This window comes from Poecilia formosa, unplaced genomic scaffold (assembly GCF_000485575.1).
Source record: "Poecilia formosa unplaced genomic scaffold, Poecilia_formosa-5.1.2 Scaffold69, whole genome shotgun sequence".
NCBI lineage: Eukaryota > Metazoa > Chordata > Actinopteri > Cyprinodontiformes > Poeciliidae > Poecilia > Poecilia formosa.
In genome coordinates, this window is record NW_006800008.1 from 2266742 (window position 1) to 2281333 (window position 14592).

The 14592-nt window shown below is 36.9% G+C and overlaps 2 protein-coding genes and 1 long non-coding RNA gene across 4 annotated transcripts in view; 2 read left to right on the forward strand and 1 right to left on the reverse strand.

The window, feature by feature from the left end:
* The first annotated feature begins 7969 nt into the window (after positions 1-7969).
* On the forward strand, positions 7970-12679 carry pmch (pro-melanin-concentrating hormone). 2 transcript variants are annotated; one of them, XM_007555323.2, is made up of 4 exons: positions 7970-8104; positions 10178-10357; positions 12216-12345; positions 12433-12679. In XM_007555323.2, exons 2-4 carry the CDS (start codon positions 10178-10180, stop codon positions 12480-12482), a joined length of 360 nt encoding a protein of 119 aa, XP_007555385.1. In that variant the 5' UTR covers positions 7970-8104; the 3' UTR covers positions 12483-12679. The 2 variants fall into 2 exon arrangements, with proteins under 2 accessions (XP_007555385.1, XP_007555384.1); XM_007555322.2 differs by lacking the exon at positions 7970-8104 and having other exon boundaries at positions 9762-10357.
* A 408-nt stretch (positions 12680-13087) lies between these two features.
* Positions 13088-14592, reverse strand: part of parpbp (PARP1 binding protein) — an 18074-nt gene continuing 16569 nt past the window's right edge. The window contains exon 11 of the mRNA XM_007555321.2: positions 13088-14096. Within this exon, the coding sequence (XP_007555383.1) occupies positions 13765-14096 (332 nt within the window). The 3' untranslated portion in view covers positions 13088-13764. The remainder of the gene's footprint in view (positions 14097-14592) is intronic.
* The window catches only part of LOC107836607 (uncharacterized), a 15261-nt gene continuing 14734 nt past the window's right edge, over positions 14066-14592 (forward strand). Inside the window, exon 1 of the long non-coding RNA XR_001662552.1 lies at positions 14066-14141. This is a non-coding gene — a long non-coding RNA (uncharacterized LOC107836607). The remainder of the gene's footprint in view (positions 14142-14592) is intronic.

Sequence of the window (14592 nt, forward strand, 5' to 3'; positions counted from 1 at the left end):
GCTTTAAAAAAAACTCAAAATATGTTAAACTTAGGCTACCTTCACACTGCAGCCTAAAGTGACCACATTCCGATTTTATTTATTTATTTTTTTTTGTCAAATCGTATTTTTTCGGCGTGGTTGTTCACTCTTCCAAATATATGCGACTTGTATTCTTTAGCGTGAACTGTAAACGACCCGAAAGTGTCCCGCATGCGCAGTAGAGGGCGCAATAACGTCACAAATGGAGAGCGTGCGAAATGTTCTGCCAACCGCCATAAAGAAGAAATGCTGAGTGTTTGCGGAAGTAAACATGGATGCTAGCGGTGGAGCTTAGCTTACAATTTTTAAAGTTGTTATCTGACCGGAGCCAGCACATTAACAACTTCTTCCGCCATGTTTTTCTTCCCGCTTGGACGTATCAAGACGCAGAATAGTGACCTTTGTCGAGTATCGATGACGTTCAGGTAGGCCGTTCAGATTCTGATCACATTTGAAAAGATCGGATGTATGTCGGATATCCAAGTGGTTCATGAAACGATCAGATACAGGTCACGTTAAGACAAAAAATTTTTTTGGATTTGGGTCACTTCGGCAGCAGTCAGACTTTTATTAGTGGCAGCCATATCAGATAAAATTCCACCGAACCAATCAAATAATTCAGCACTGATTATGGGGTTAGGCAAAAAGTTGAGAAATAAATTTGTTGTAGGGTTTTTCTTTCGCTAAACATAACACGGGATCAGTAGAAGATTTATATTTCAGCTATTAGCTCATGTTAGCCGAAAACATATTGGGAAAACGGCTAACGTAGCGTCGTTTTCTCAAAGCAGACCCAAATTTTTAGAAAATCAACCATCAATTCCCATGGACATTGATCTAAAGGGAACTGAAAATGTCGGGAACATTTGTTTAGTTATATTTTTTTCGTCAACTTTAGAACCAATACACTTTCATATCCGTTAGCGTTAGCTAAATGCAGTCAAAAGCATGCTAGAAAGTCTCAGTGTAGTTTTATTTGTTCTTGGAAGCCTCAAAGATCCTAAGTTAATTTTAAAAAAAAAGCTGCAAACATCCTAAATAACTTGATGTACCTAACATCTTCATGATATTTTGTTAACCAAACAGCTATTTCCTTCTTTGGCGTCTATGCTATGCTAACTGAGCTAAGCTATGTAAGCTAACCAGCCACTGCAGCTTCTTCTATAAACAGTCAAGCACATTCATGAAACTACGTTAGACTTCTTGTTAACTTTAACATTTATTTTTGGAAAATAAAACATTAAACTTTAACATTTATTAGTAGATACATGGTTAATTAATGTTATTTTTTTACATAAATTGTAACAACTGTAGCAAATGTATTTGCAAATGAAGGGATTAAATTGCTAAAATAGATCAACAGTGGAGCCTTGGTACTAGCAAATGGCGCAAATCATTTAGACATTTCCACAGAAAAATTCCTCTTTGAATACTTAACCACAAATAGGCACTGTAATTTAGGCAATTAGGCTGCTTGTATAATTTTGGTTAAACATTATGATTCCCTGTACTTTCCAAATTTAAAAAAACTTGTATTTTAACACCAGCTCAAATTGCTAGTTAAGATTTTTACGCATGCACACATCAACATTTGCATTTTTATTACCATTTAACAAAAGTTGCATGGTCCCACTTTCAAAGTCACATAAGGTTTTAAATAATTTATTGAGAAAAAATTTGACTTAATTTTAGAAGTTCAGTAGCAGATCGCACCTCAAACACCAAATTTCTAAAAAATCATAATCAAACGATTGCTTGCATCCCCTTGATGGCATAGTCGTTGCTCTTGAACTTCAATAAATAACATTAAAGTGTGCGAATCTTTTGCAACAGTTTTTAATGTTCTTTTTAAAGTATACATTTTTGCCCAGGTGAGTAGGGTGAAGTAAAAGCTAGATGGAGAAAATATGTTCTTCCTTTAGATATACAGTACATACCAAAGACTTTTTAAATAAATTATAACTCATGAAAATATAACTATAGCATGATTCCATTGTTATCTCGACTCCACTGCAGTTTAATGCTTAAGTATCTGAAATATGGCTAGTGTTGTAAAAAGTGAAAGTGAACCAGACAGAAATCCCTTTGTGTATATGGCATATTTTAAGGAGCAAACCACAGAAACGACTTCAAATCATCTGCTTATGAATCACTCGAACATTTCAATCTGTCAGTTGTGTGAAACAATCAAAAAGCATGGGAGGACGTGTGTGAGTCATTCATGACTCCCTGAAGTGTTTAATGAGTAAATGTATTTTCCTGAAGCTCACTGTCCAAGAAACTGTTTAATTACAGCCCTGTTATTTATGGTGCTTGATTGCCTTCTGTAGGAAAAAATACTGACAAACTGTTCACCATTCCTGCTGAATAAACCACTTGTCAACATCACAGAAATGTCTGAAGGTTGCTTTTATTCAACACTCACACCCTACACCTTTAAAAAAGGCATTCAGCCCTTAGTCTTTATCACACAGGGCCGGTCCAAGCCCTTTTGGAGCCCTATGCAGATTTTCATTTGGGGCCCCGATACCAGTTGCTTTGTCATTTTATATACATGAGTAAGTGTGTAACATGCTACTGTTAGTGTTTTTGTAAATGCAGAGTTGTTGTTTTAACTATTTGAAAGTAAAATCAGACGATAAACATTGGTTATTCCACCAAATATTGACTTAAAATATTAGTATTGTTTCTAAATAAATATGAACTTGTTTTCTTTGCATTATTTGAGGTCTGAAAGCACTGCATCTTTTTCATTATTTTGACCATTTCTCATTTTCTGCAAATACTAAATTTTTCCTTGGAATGCTAGCTTGGTGCTTTTTGGAAACTGTCGTATTGCAGCAGCTGTTTAACTTGCATATGCCTCAGGCCGACCCTGACCTCAACCTATTTAATCAGGATTTTTATGTGATCTCCAGCATAAAGTAGAACGTAATTTTCAAGCTGGAAGGAAAATCTTCATGTTTTTCCATTTATTTAGAGGTTAAAATCGTAAAATTTGGAGTGCATAAGTATTTTGTTTATGTGGATGACCAGATGATGATTTCATGATGCTTTTAATGTTCTACTAAAAAACACTCGGAATAGTTTTATTTATACTGACAAGAGGTGTTAATGGTTTTGAGGCACATCAGACCCACAGACAGTTGGTGGAAAGCTAATACTGCGAAGACATTATTTTCCCCCTTACATAACGTCGCAGCTTTTACGAGGAACTCTGTTGAGTCAGACACACAAACAGCAGATAATTACATAGTTGATGTTTGTCCCTCTTTAAATCCTTTAAGATATTTTGGCTGCAGATAAAGCCAAAAGTCAAGCTGTGTGCACTCTGAAGCTGACCGCTCTGGTCGTACCGAAAGACAACGTGATACTTCCTCGGAGGCGGAGGGGTCCGCCAACCCAAACACAACGGGGTGTGGTTCTCCTTGAGGCCAGAGCTGCATGTTCAGCTCTTTGGAGGATGCTCGCAGTGACAGGGCCGCTCTCCAGCCCGCTCGCCGTCAGCACTTTCACAAACGGATGCATGTATGGATCCGTTTGTGATCCATACATGCATCCGTTTGTATGGGGACCTTGATGAATTGGCTCTCTGGCGGCCGCCCAGCAGGCGGCGGGGATCAAAACGAGGAGTGGAGGGGGAGGTCGGCTCGCTCCAGGTCTTCCTGGATGTTATTACATCCCTCCTCGAGACTAATACAGAATCGATTATCCCACCACAACGGTCCGGTTAAAGGATGTGGGTTATAGTACTTCTGGGTTTTTCATTATATTTCATTGTGACGTTTTGTTTAATTCAGTTCATTTTAATCACTATCGAGCTGCAGTATGTAACTTTTATTAAAAAAAACAAAACTGGTATGAGACAGATAATCTGTGAGAAAATTGAGCTCCTCTGCTTTTTAGAAACAACCAATCAGAGCCAGGAGGCGGGTCTTAGCGCTGTCAATCATAACCTCTGTTGTGAATCCTAAAGCTAGTTAGCATAGCCACCGTTTCTCCGCCATTAACACATTTAAGCGCGTACATGGGTGTGATTGACAGCGTTAAGACCCGCCTCCTGGTTCTGATTGGTTGTTTTTAGTCGAGAGCGATGCATTTTTCACAGTATCTCAGGGAGGAGGTAGAGGAGATCGATCTTTTCACAGATTATCATAAACTGTCACAACATGGAGACAATTTTAGCAAAAATATAAAAAATACATAAACTAAAACTAACAAAACAATAAAACTGAAATTGAGAAAACATTTTCGCTAACTGAAATAAATAAAAACAGTAACGAATGGGGGGAAAAAACTATAACTAGCTAGAACTATCTTGTATGTTTATAACACGCTAAAACATACTGAAATCATAGATATAGCTTTCATTTTCATGTTAATTAATCTACTTATTAGCCTTTTCAAACTGATGTCAGTGATTTCACTGGTCTGCAAAATGGCGACTGTATTGTTGGTTGGTCAACAATAATTGAATCAATTTTTTGTTGAATTCTGCACCTAAAAGTTGACAGAAGTGTGAAAAAACTGAAATTACTAAAATAAACAGTAAAAACTAAACTAAAAGTAAATAATATTTAATTAATAACTAGCTTTGGGCTTTTCATTACAGTTTATGTCTAATTTAGTTATAATAGTTTTTAGAATGTATTTGATAGTTTTATAATTATTATTAGTTAAATATTATTAGTTATAGTAGTCATTTTAATTGCGTCATAATTTGGCAAATGTTTAGGTGCAGAATTCAAAAAGGTCAAAGTACTGTGGTAATGTAGACATTGATTATTTTCAAAAAATGTATTCAGTTATTGTTCAACTTCTTCTGCTGCCATTTTGTTTGAAAAGATTAACCAGATTTAAAACCACAAAAACAAAGGACGTTATGTCTATAATTTCAGTGTGTTTTAGTTACAGTTTCCCCCCCAACTCATTACCATTTTCATTTGGTTCATTTGACGAAAACTTGTTCTCAATTTCGGTTTCATTTCGTTAGTTTTAGCTAACCTCCAAATAAACCTGACAGATTGCATGCAGAACATTTGCAGCAAGCTAATAATTAAAGATTAACTTACTCCTTTGTGCGCTCTTTTTTAGTGTTGCGTCGTGAAACGAGAATATCTGAGTAACCTCAGAAGCCGGGACTGGAAAAACCAGTCTCTGCTCTCATTGATCTGCACACTGTGAGATCCAGTGCATCTAAGGACACGTACTTTGGACTGAACTCTGAAACACAATCTCCCCACACTCTTCAACTCCTCATCTTAAGCACACAATTGTCTTTGGAATGACCTTGTGGTCTGTTTTACTACACTCACCAATTTTACTACTTATTCTGGTGGTTGTTTCACAGGGAGAAAAAAAAGAAAGCACCACGTATGGCCTCATCTGTCTTAAGCCATTCATTCCTTCCCCCAGTAGCGCAGGCAGTAGTCGAACTCTGCTGAGTTTTTGCTTTTGCTTTTGTCAGATCAGCATTTTATTACTCTAATCCCCAAGAATCCCAGTAGATTCTCGTGCCCAGATGCCATGAAAGTAATGCATTGATTGTGATTAACTTTAACGCAGCGCTGCGTTGCATTTTATCATCCAGATGTGAAGCAGACAGCAAGTGCTACCAATACATTAGTAGCTAGATTAAAGTGTCTTTAAAAAAAAAAAAAGCAACTAAGCTTTGGGATTTGGAGATTCTCCCTGTTTCTCGGTTTCAGTCGACAGTGGAAATTCACTGAGACTTGATTATAGTAGGAGAGTGTTGGCTCAGCTGTGTGCTTTAAGAACCCATGATGTCAGAGCCTTATTTTCCTTGGAGAGACTCTCATCAGCTGCATTGTTCCAGGAAACCATGGTCGGTTCTCTTGGCAAAACGAAAAAAATCTTGCCCAAAATGCGACCACCCCTCACTCCCTTTCCATCTTTGCACCCACATCAACGCCAGCCCCCCTGGCTCAGAGAGCACACATGTGAAGCATCCTGCACAGAGCATCAAATTTCCCTGGAACTGGAGCTTCTTACCCCCGTCCGCCGCAAAACGTGTTTGTCTTCTCTCCCGTTTTTTGCTTCCCATCCGAAGACGGGTGTCTTTGATGAAAGGCAGTGTGTTAATACAGGATGAGGAAATGACCTTTCTTGCACCCCTAGAGGGTCATAAAACAATGCTGCTACTGATGTCATGGAGCCCAGACTTCAAGTCGTAGGCGGTGTGATTGAAATACAGCACCGCCATCTGACAGGTGATGCAAGCATCCGACAGAGTTGATGAATAAAACACTCAGCAGCCTCTCCGAGTTCAAAACTCAAAACATAAGGCATGAGGCAGATATGGAGGAGATTAAATCCAGGCCAGCTGCAATTCAGCAACAGCTTTATCAGGAGCTGAGAACACCTTAAAGACATCAGCCAGAGATCCAGCAAGGATCCCTCAAATCACATCTGGCTCCCGTGAGATTATTCGCCTCTTGGATTTACTTTTAATGTTCTATGTTGGAGAATTATGGTAATGATTTCTTAGAAATCCAGACTGGAGAAAACAGTGTGATAGTTCCTTCAATTTCCTTTTTGAGGCTTTAAATCAGGTGGTGAAGGAGTGAAGTGCCGTCCATCCGCTGCGCGTTTAGGTTTAATAAAACGGATAGATCTGCTTGAAAAGAAGGCGGTTTTATTAAACAGAAAGTAAGAGCCCTAAAGGTTAAAACAGCAATGTGTGGAGCTCAAATGTTCAGTTGTGCTTCTGCTGGATCAGCCATCTTCTTCAGCAGAATTCCCAGCCCTCCAACAATAATACTTAGAAAATAAAGGCTGACCGCTCCAAGTAAAATCCCTTCAGCTGAGATCCATAGTTATTATTCATACTCTGGTTCTCCATCTCCTGCTCTACGGGATCCTCTGATGTTAATAAGGTAAGCCCTTTGAGCTGCGAAGAAACCCACAAAGAGCTGTGTCAACATTTATGCTTGCCTCCGCCTTTTTATCACCGGCTGACGGTCTGCATTTTCATGTTGTTGCTTGTCAATCAAAAGACGGGAACATCGCAGCATCCATTCCAATTTAAAGATCAGGACTTTCATGGTTGGAAAAAGTATTTTCCTCTACATTGAATACATTTTATGAAGCTGTTTTAAAATTATTTTTTCAGAAAAAAATGAGACAAGTTGTGCAAAGTGCAAACCAACCTGACCCTAAGAGGAAATGCAAAGCTGGCCCAAGTTAAGTGGGTGCTGAGGACCCCCACACCACCAGGGGGCCATCTAGAGCACTAAGCTAGCATTAAGCTAGCATGATAATAAATATGTAGCATTGAATATTACAAACTAAAAGTTATTACACATAGAAAACAAGAAAATAACATTTGATTGTTATTTTTATAGTTGTTACACAAATAGTATGCATCAATATGCACTTTTGGAAATTTTCTAAGTTTGAAAAGTCAAACATCTTTGACTTTTCAAACTCAAAAATTTCTCTTTTTTCTAGAATCAATTTTTAGATCAATCTAAAAAATCCGATTTTTATTTGTAGCAAATTTTAGTTCTTTTTTGTTTGTTTTTTGGCCAAAGTTTATTCTTCCTCACTCATTTTTTTAAACCAAAATGGCAACAAGAACCTGTTGTAGTTTTGATACTTTCAAGGTCACTGTAACAGAATCCGACGACGAAACCTTTTCAGGTTATCTTAACGACGATCATTTTGAGAAGATCAAACTGGAGGCTCAACACCGCTAAAGTGTACAATATATGTATTCTCAAATATTCTCAAAGAGCTCCAATCGAAACCCAAAACCTCCTGTCAAAGAGTCCTAGCTTGAGTAATTTAGCTAGATGCTAAAAGCTACTGACGGTTACTCCTATTCTAATAAGGTAACCGTTTTGCCACAATTGGATTGGTCGAATTCAGCAAGCCCCGTCTCTTTGAATTCCATAGAACCAATAGAACGACACTATAACTGCCCAAAATGATTGACAGCACCGTTAGCCAATCAGAATCGGAATTAGGAAATTAAACGGTTCTCTGAGAGGGATGATTTGAGAGCAAGAAGATAGTGTGGATTTTTTGGTGAAAATAACTTTTTCGAGGCAAAACAGCAGAGGTAAGACAAATTTTACATAATAACAACCTCTGTAGTTGATATTTTTAGCTTATATATCTGACGCTTTGAGTGTTTTCGTATTTTCGTTTGGGGCGTGGCTTATGTATTTAATTGTGTAGTACGATATGTTGCATTTTGTATTTTAGTTGTTTGGAGTGTATAGAAAAAGGTATATATTGTGTTGTAGACTATTTATATGCGCAACACTTTTATGTTTTTTGTGCTTTGCTGCTGCTTCAAAATACTTTTTTTTTTTTTAAGTCCGGTGACCTTAGAAAAACAAACATGATAGAGGTCAATAACTTTATCTCATTTGTTCTTCAATTTCTTGGCTCTCCTTCATGGCGTCTATAGGTTGACTGAGTAATTTCTTGATAACGGTTGTATAAAATTAATTTACCATGATATGGGGAATGATGAGGCCATTGTAGTACAAAGAACTCATACTCATATTTAACAGGAGATTTTTAAAGAAGTTGAGGTTTGTGACATGGAAGATAGATGCACTTTTGACATGATCATTAATATGATGGTTTGCTGTGAGGCTCAAACAATGCTCAGTTAGTGAGAGAACAAGAAAATATCGTTTTCCTCACAACATTACACCACCACAAGGCTGAACCTTTGTTCCAAAGCTAGATTGTTTCTTGCCTAGATGCTGTTTGTGCAAAATTCAGACCCTATAATCTGAATGTTGCAACTGAAACTCATCCAGGCAAGATTTTTTTTCTTTCTCCTTCTGTTCAGTTTTGGTGAACCCATTTGAACTGTAGCCTTAGTTTTCTTTTCTTAGCTGACTGTATTTTATCAAGCAACTCTAGCCTGTTTGGTTCACTGATTGAAATGGAGTTTGTTCATTTCAAACTCCATTTGAAATGAACAAACATATTTTCATCCACACAATGGCTGCTTATTGGATATTTTCTCTTTTTCATTGTCTGGTTGTGCATCAAAATCCCAGTAGATATACAGTCACTGAAACACCAATTATTTTCTCAAGTCGTCATGAGCATGCCCAGACACCTAAATACACCAAGTCCCTGCACTGTGGTTGGCTCACTTGGTCATTGTGTTAATAAGAAAATGAAAAATTATTCCCAGTGATTAATTTTGGTATATAGACTGCAAAAACACAAACATTTTGGTGTTAATTCTAGTGCAAATATGTTGGTTCACATAAAATTAGACAAAATATTTCAGCAAGATATAGGAGCTTGTTTTATGTCAATAATTTCTTAATATTGATGAAAAAGTACCAATTCCACTCACAAATTATTTCATTTATAAGACATTTTCCCATGTTTTACATGAAAAAAATCTGCCAGTGAACATATAGGACTTTAAAAAATCTATATTAAGGAACTATTCACTTAACTAGCTCATATATCTTGGTGAAAAGAGATAAAGTTATTAGCATAATGAATTAGATCAAAATACTTGTTAAGATCAAGTGTTTTTGCAGTGCAGTAAAATATAATTCGTAAAATACCTCGAATAAACTGAGAACACGTCATTCTCTGCAGCAGTGTGTATGGATTAGTACTATAAAGTAGAGTTGAGAGGGTTAGTATGTGTTTAAGACATCTGTTGATGGCTTTTCAGTCGGTTCTGAAAAGCCACAAAGCATGACCCCTATGACCGCTCAACAGGCATCTTTAACCATCCTGCTTCTGTCCTACCGCCTGTTGAGTTTATTTCAGTAAACTGAATACGTCTGCTTATTTTCTGCCCTCTGACCTTTTATGTGACCAGTCAACCCCAGTTTGATAAGGATAAAGAATTACAACCAGCATGTTTCTCATCCCATCTCTAATCTCCCCTTTTTTCTTTTTAATTAGATTGTAGATTATTTTGAGTCACCTTTTAAACTTTCCTGTCACCTCCAGCCTTCATAGATAGATACGTGACTGCATTTTGGTGAGATTTTCCACTATCCTTCACTATATAAAGCGGCTTAATGCCCGGTCACATCAGCTGTTTGGTGAGGGAATATCAGACAAGTTCTGAGTGTGAACGCTGATTTTGACGATGTCCGTCTACTCCCTCCTGTTCGCTTTAATGCTGTTCTCTGAGATGAACAGCAACTTGGTCACAGTGGCCATTCCTTCAACTACAGTAGAAGATGGCGCCGCAGAACAAGAAGGGTTGGACACATTTCTGTCTGATGACGACGTGACTGAACACGCTGCGGTTCCTCTGATGTACAGACGGAGCCTCACAAATGATGGGACATCCAAAATCATCGTCATACCGGTAAGTTTTCCAAGGGATAAAAATAGTTTTTAGCTTTGCATGGATTCTGTTTTAAGCAATTTTTTTCCAGACAGTACAAGTTAACATTAATGTTACAAAAGCTTAATTTAAAATACAGTACAATGATTAGAAATATAATTAATTAGTAATTTTTACCATTTTACTATGGCTGATTATTATTAAAATTCAGGTTTTCCCCCTGAAAACTGACTAAGCCCATTGCTTGGAGCACTAGAGCAGTCATCCAGCCGGCCACCATGTTTTTGAGTTAAAAAAAGGTGTTTAAAGTTGACAGGAAATTTTAAAATATTACTTGATAGTTATGCATTTTTGGAAGACTGGAAGATTAATACCTAAACACCAACAATAAATTCTTAAAAAAAGACAATAATAAAAAAAAAAAAAAACCTAAGATAAATTAACAATGCTAAGCCTGTGCTAAGCCAATGCTAACTTGTGCTGGCACAAGTAAAGCCTGGTGGCCCACCAGGCTTATAATACACTGAGGGAGAGCCTGAAATTAATCAAACCACATAAAGACACATTGCACATTAGTGTTTACATCCGGAAATGTCACTCATGCGCTGCTGCGGAGGATAAATTTGGTCAACAAAATGAAACCTGGAGATGTAGGTATTATTAATTTAGTGCAGTGGAAAGAGAAAATAACAGAAAAACTGTCAATGAATATTTAAAAATCAGTCTTCTTATTTCAGGCTCTCTGGATCGGCTATGCTACACACAGGCCCGTTGCCATAGCAATTGACTGACAACAGCTCCACTACTGTGTCAGGACTAAAAACGCCAGAAAACATGGAAACATTTCCAACACAAACAACAGAACATTCAGTCTATTTATTGCTATTATTAATAAGTGATTGTTTGGACACAGCGGTGGTTGATTAGCTAATTTAAACACCTGCGGTACTGTTGATCTATCAGAGTACTCCTTTTACTTACTTTTTTTTTATGGAACCAAAACACTAAATTCCACAGCACAAGTACATATTAATATTTTCAAAGTCAAGCTAGCATAACTAACTTTTATTTTTATTTTATTAAAACCTACTAAGCTATGTTTTGTGATACCATTGGACCTTATCTATTTGTTGTAGTGTTGACAATGAGTAGCAAAGCACTGCATCCCTTTTTCTTTTATATATACATTTAAGATTTGGCACATTATGTTGACAACTTGACAGCTAAAACCAATGGTAAAAACAATCGGCAAGCAGTTATTTGTGTCTATAAGCCAAATCTACAAACTTGCAAAAGTAATATTTTCCAAACAGCCATAAACATCCATTGTGAGACTTCTTCACAGTGCACATTATCTCCACTTGACCCTTCTCAGCTGGCCACCATCCAGTCACCTACTGTTAAGTCAATATTTTACCCACACGCCTATAAAATAATTTTACAGCAGTGCTGGAAAACTGGGAAATGCCATTACCCGAAAAGGTCAGATGATCACAAGCCCATAAAGATTTACTGAAATCACACCAGGAAGAATGATGATATATTGGTGTTTCATGAAACTCTTTGGCTGCAATATGTTTTTCTGGCGATTACGTCTCTAGTGTGTCATGAACACAGTGGTTATCTCTGTGGTAATGGGGAACAGAGAGCCATAATTGAAACAACAAAGACATCTACATCTGAGTGAGCCAGAACTTTGGAAAAAACAGGTTACTGTGATATCGTAAAAAACCATGAGGACACATTTGTTCCATTTTCTGAGAGTTGGATCAGCTGATAAAGGGAAATGCAACATCTGTTGAGTGGAAAAATAATCTTTTGAAGCTGTTGTTGCTTCTTGATTATTGAGATTATACATGTGGTGATTAATATATTTTAGGACATGAACCTGGAGGGGCAACGTATTCGTGGGCTGAACCGGCGCTATCCTCTGGTCGCAGAACGAAGTTTGGACCGCACACCTGATGAGTTCACTTTGAAAATAAATAAACGAGAAAAAGACCTTGACAGCAAGTATCTGGGAATGTCTTCTCCTTCATTTTTTCATGATTATCAAATCATTGTTTTGACCGAATTCTATTTTTCCATCCTTACAGTGCTGCGATGTATGATTGGGAGAGTTTACCGGCCCTGTTGGGAAGCTTGAGTGTTTCTCAAATATACTACAAAAATTACACCATAAACATGTCCTTTAAAAAAAGTGACAAACATCAACAGAACAGTTTATTAAATGGAAGCTTGTATTGGAATTGTACATAGTAAAAGTTCAAACTTCATATGTAGTAATTAAATGTATTTCTGTTGACATGTATGCAGATAAGTTAGAAATAAAGTGCAATGATCAAATATGGACTCCAAGTTTGATTTTCCCTCCTCACATTGTTCGAGTTTTGAAATGAGGATTTTACTTGGGGGGTGGGGGGGGAACAATATTGCCCTTAAAGGTAATTGCAGAAAAAATGCACCTATTTGTTAATTGGATCAATAACTATTTTCAAATCCAAAAGCTAAAACCTTTTTATGCTTTTGGATCTGGAAATATGTCAAAGTACATAAAGTTGACCAAGAACTTAGGAAATAAAACAAAGTGTTAAGGTTGTTGAGCTAAAAACTGCTAGCTAAAAAGTGTTATAGTTTTTGATTCTTGACAACTTAATTGAAAGGCGTACATGGCTAACATTTGGCACCTTTGCTACTGGGAAAACATCCAAATCTGTAGCCAGAGGCTAGAAACCTGTTTTTTTTAAAATATTTTTTAGCGTCTTTAGCAAAATGGGTTAATGTTAATCCTACCTCATCAATAAGCTACAGTCAGACATTTCAAGTTACGATCCAAAAGGAAAAAATATAAAACATCTGGCGTGTATAAAATTTAATTAGTAGTAAGAACTTTTGCAATTTATTGCTAGTTATAGCTATTTTAGGTACTTTATTGCTTGGCCCGTCTTTGATTTAGCCAGACATTAAGACATTTGTCAAAATTTGTTGAACATAAAATTTTTGCTAGTGGCCAATTTCTATTTGTAGTTAGCCGTTCCTCTCGGTTTGCTCAGATTACAGTCAGACAGACTCATCATTTTACTGTTTCCTACTCAGCCTGTTTACCACTCAATTTGTAGAAATGGATATTTGAGGAAAAACTCAGTCAGTTCTAGTTATTGTTTTCCCTTTGTTTAATGTAGGCAAGCTAAGTAGCGGCTAAGCTATGATGCATATCAATGTCCAAGAACCACAAAAAAAAATCCAGTTCACAAAATTTTTTTAAAGGGACAAAATTTTTAACAAAAAAGTAGACAGAATATAAGTCAGGGAACCTGTGTAGGGACAACTATGTTTCATAATTTGTGTTTAGGTGAAATTAACCTTTTAGCAGACTCAAATTAAGCAAATTTACAATCATATTTTATCATAAAATCAGTGAAAGAAGCCTAAACTCTAAAGAAGCTGGTAAGCTTTCTCTGTCCAGCTATGAGTTTCTTTTTATTTGAAGCCTTGCAGACGTTTTTGCCGGGCACTTTGACTGACACACGGGTGTGCTGTTTCTTCTCCGGAGGTTCATTCTCTGATTCGGTGTGCGGCTCAGAATCCAGCTGCTTCCTCTTATTACCCTTGCTCTGCATCTGAATGCCAGTTTTCCTTTTATTACTTGGACATCCACCTCCGTTTTGAGCATTTCCACTCCTCTGCTCGGGAGCAACCTCCCGCTGTACCTCAAAGCACTCTTTTCTCCGGGATTCACTGGAAGGCTTGGCTGCAAAAACTGAAACAACCCAAAAACACGTTTTAATGTTGGAAGCCACTTAAGGTAAACTCACAAAGTGTACTGGAAGTCCAAGCATTGTGTATATATATATGCCATGAAGCAGAAGTTCAGCATTTTTCATGTAAACTTTGTGGAGCTGAGTCTGAATATTCACAGATCAACATTGGAAAAAAGTCTGTGGAGTAATTTTGTTTCTTGCTGTAGATATGGGAGTTTGTACGACAACATATAAAAGAATTTTTTGCCAAAATAATTTTTTCCCCCTGAAATTTTTAGATTAATTTCGGAAATTTTCCAGAAAAAAAGTTGAACATTTCTGAAAATCTAAAGTTGAAAATTTGCTAGAAGAAACAGAAATTTTGACGTTGATCTCAGGCATTTTTAAGAAAACAAAAGTGTAAACTTCTGAGTCTCAAGTCAAAAATTTGCTAGCAGAAACTCAGAAATTTGTAAGTTAGTCTCAGAATTTTTTTAGAAAAAAAAAAACAACTGA

Excerpts from the sequence above, each read along its gene's own strand:
- pmch (XM_007555322.2), top strand. The coding sequence starts at position 10,133 with ATGTCCGTCTACTCCCTCCTGTTCGCTTTAATGCTGTTCTCTGAGATG. Across the intron at positions 10,358-12,215 it reads CCAAAATCATCGTCATACCG|GACATGAACCTGGAGGGGCA; the intron begins GTAAGTTTTCCA and ends AATATATTTTAG. Across the intron at positions 12,346-12,432 it reads ACGAGAAAAAGACCTTGACA|TGCTGCGATGTATGATTGGG; the intron begins GCAAGTATCTGG and ends CCATCCTTACAG.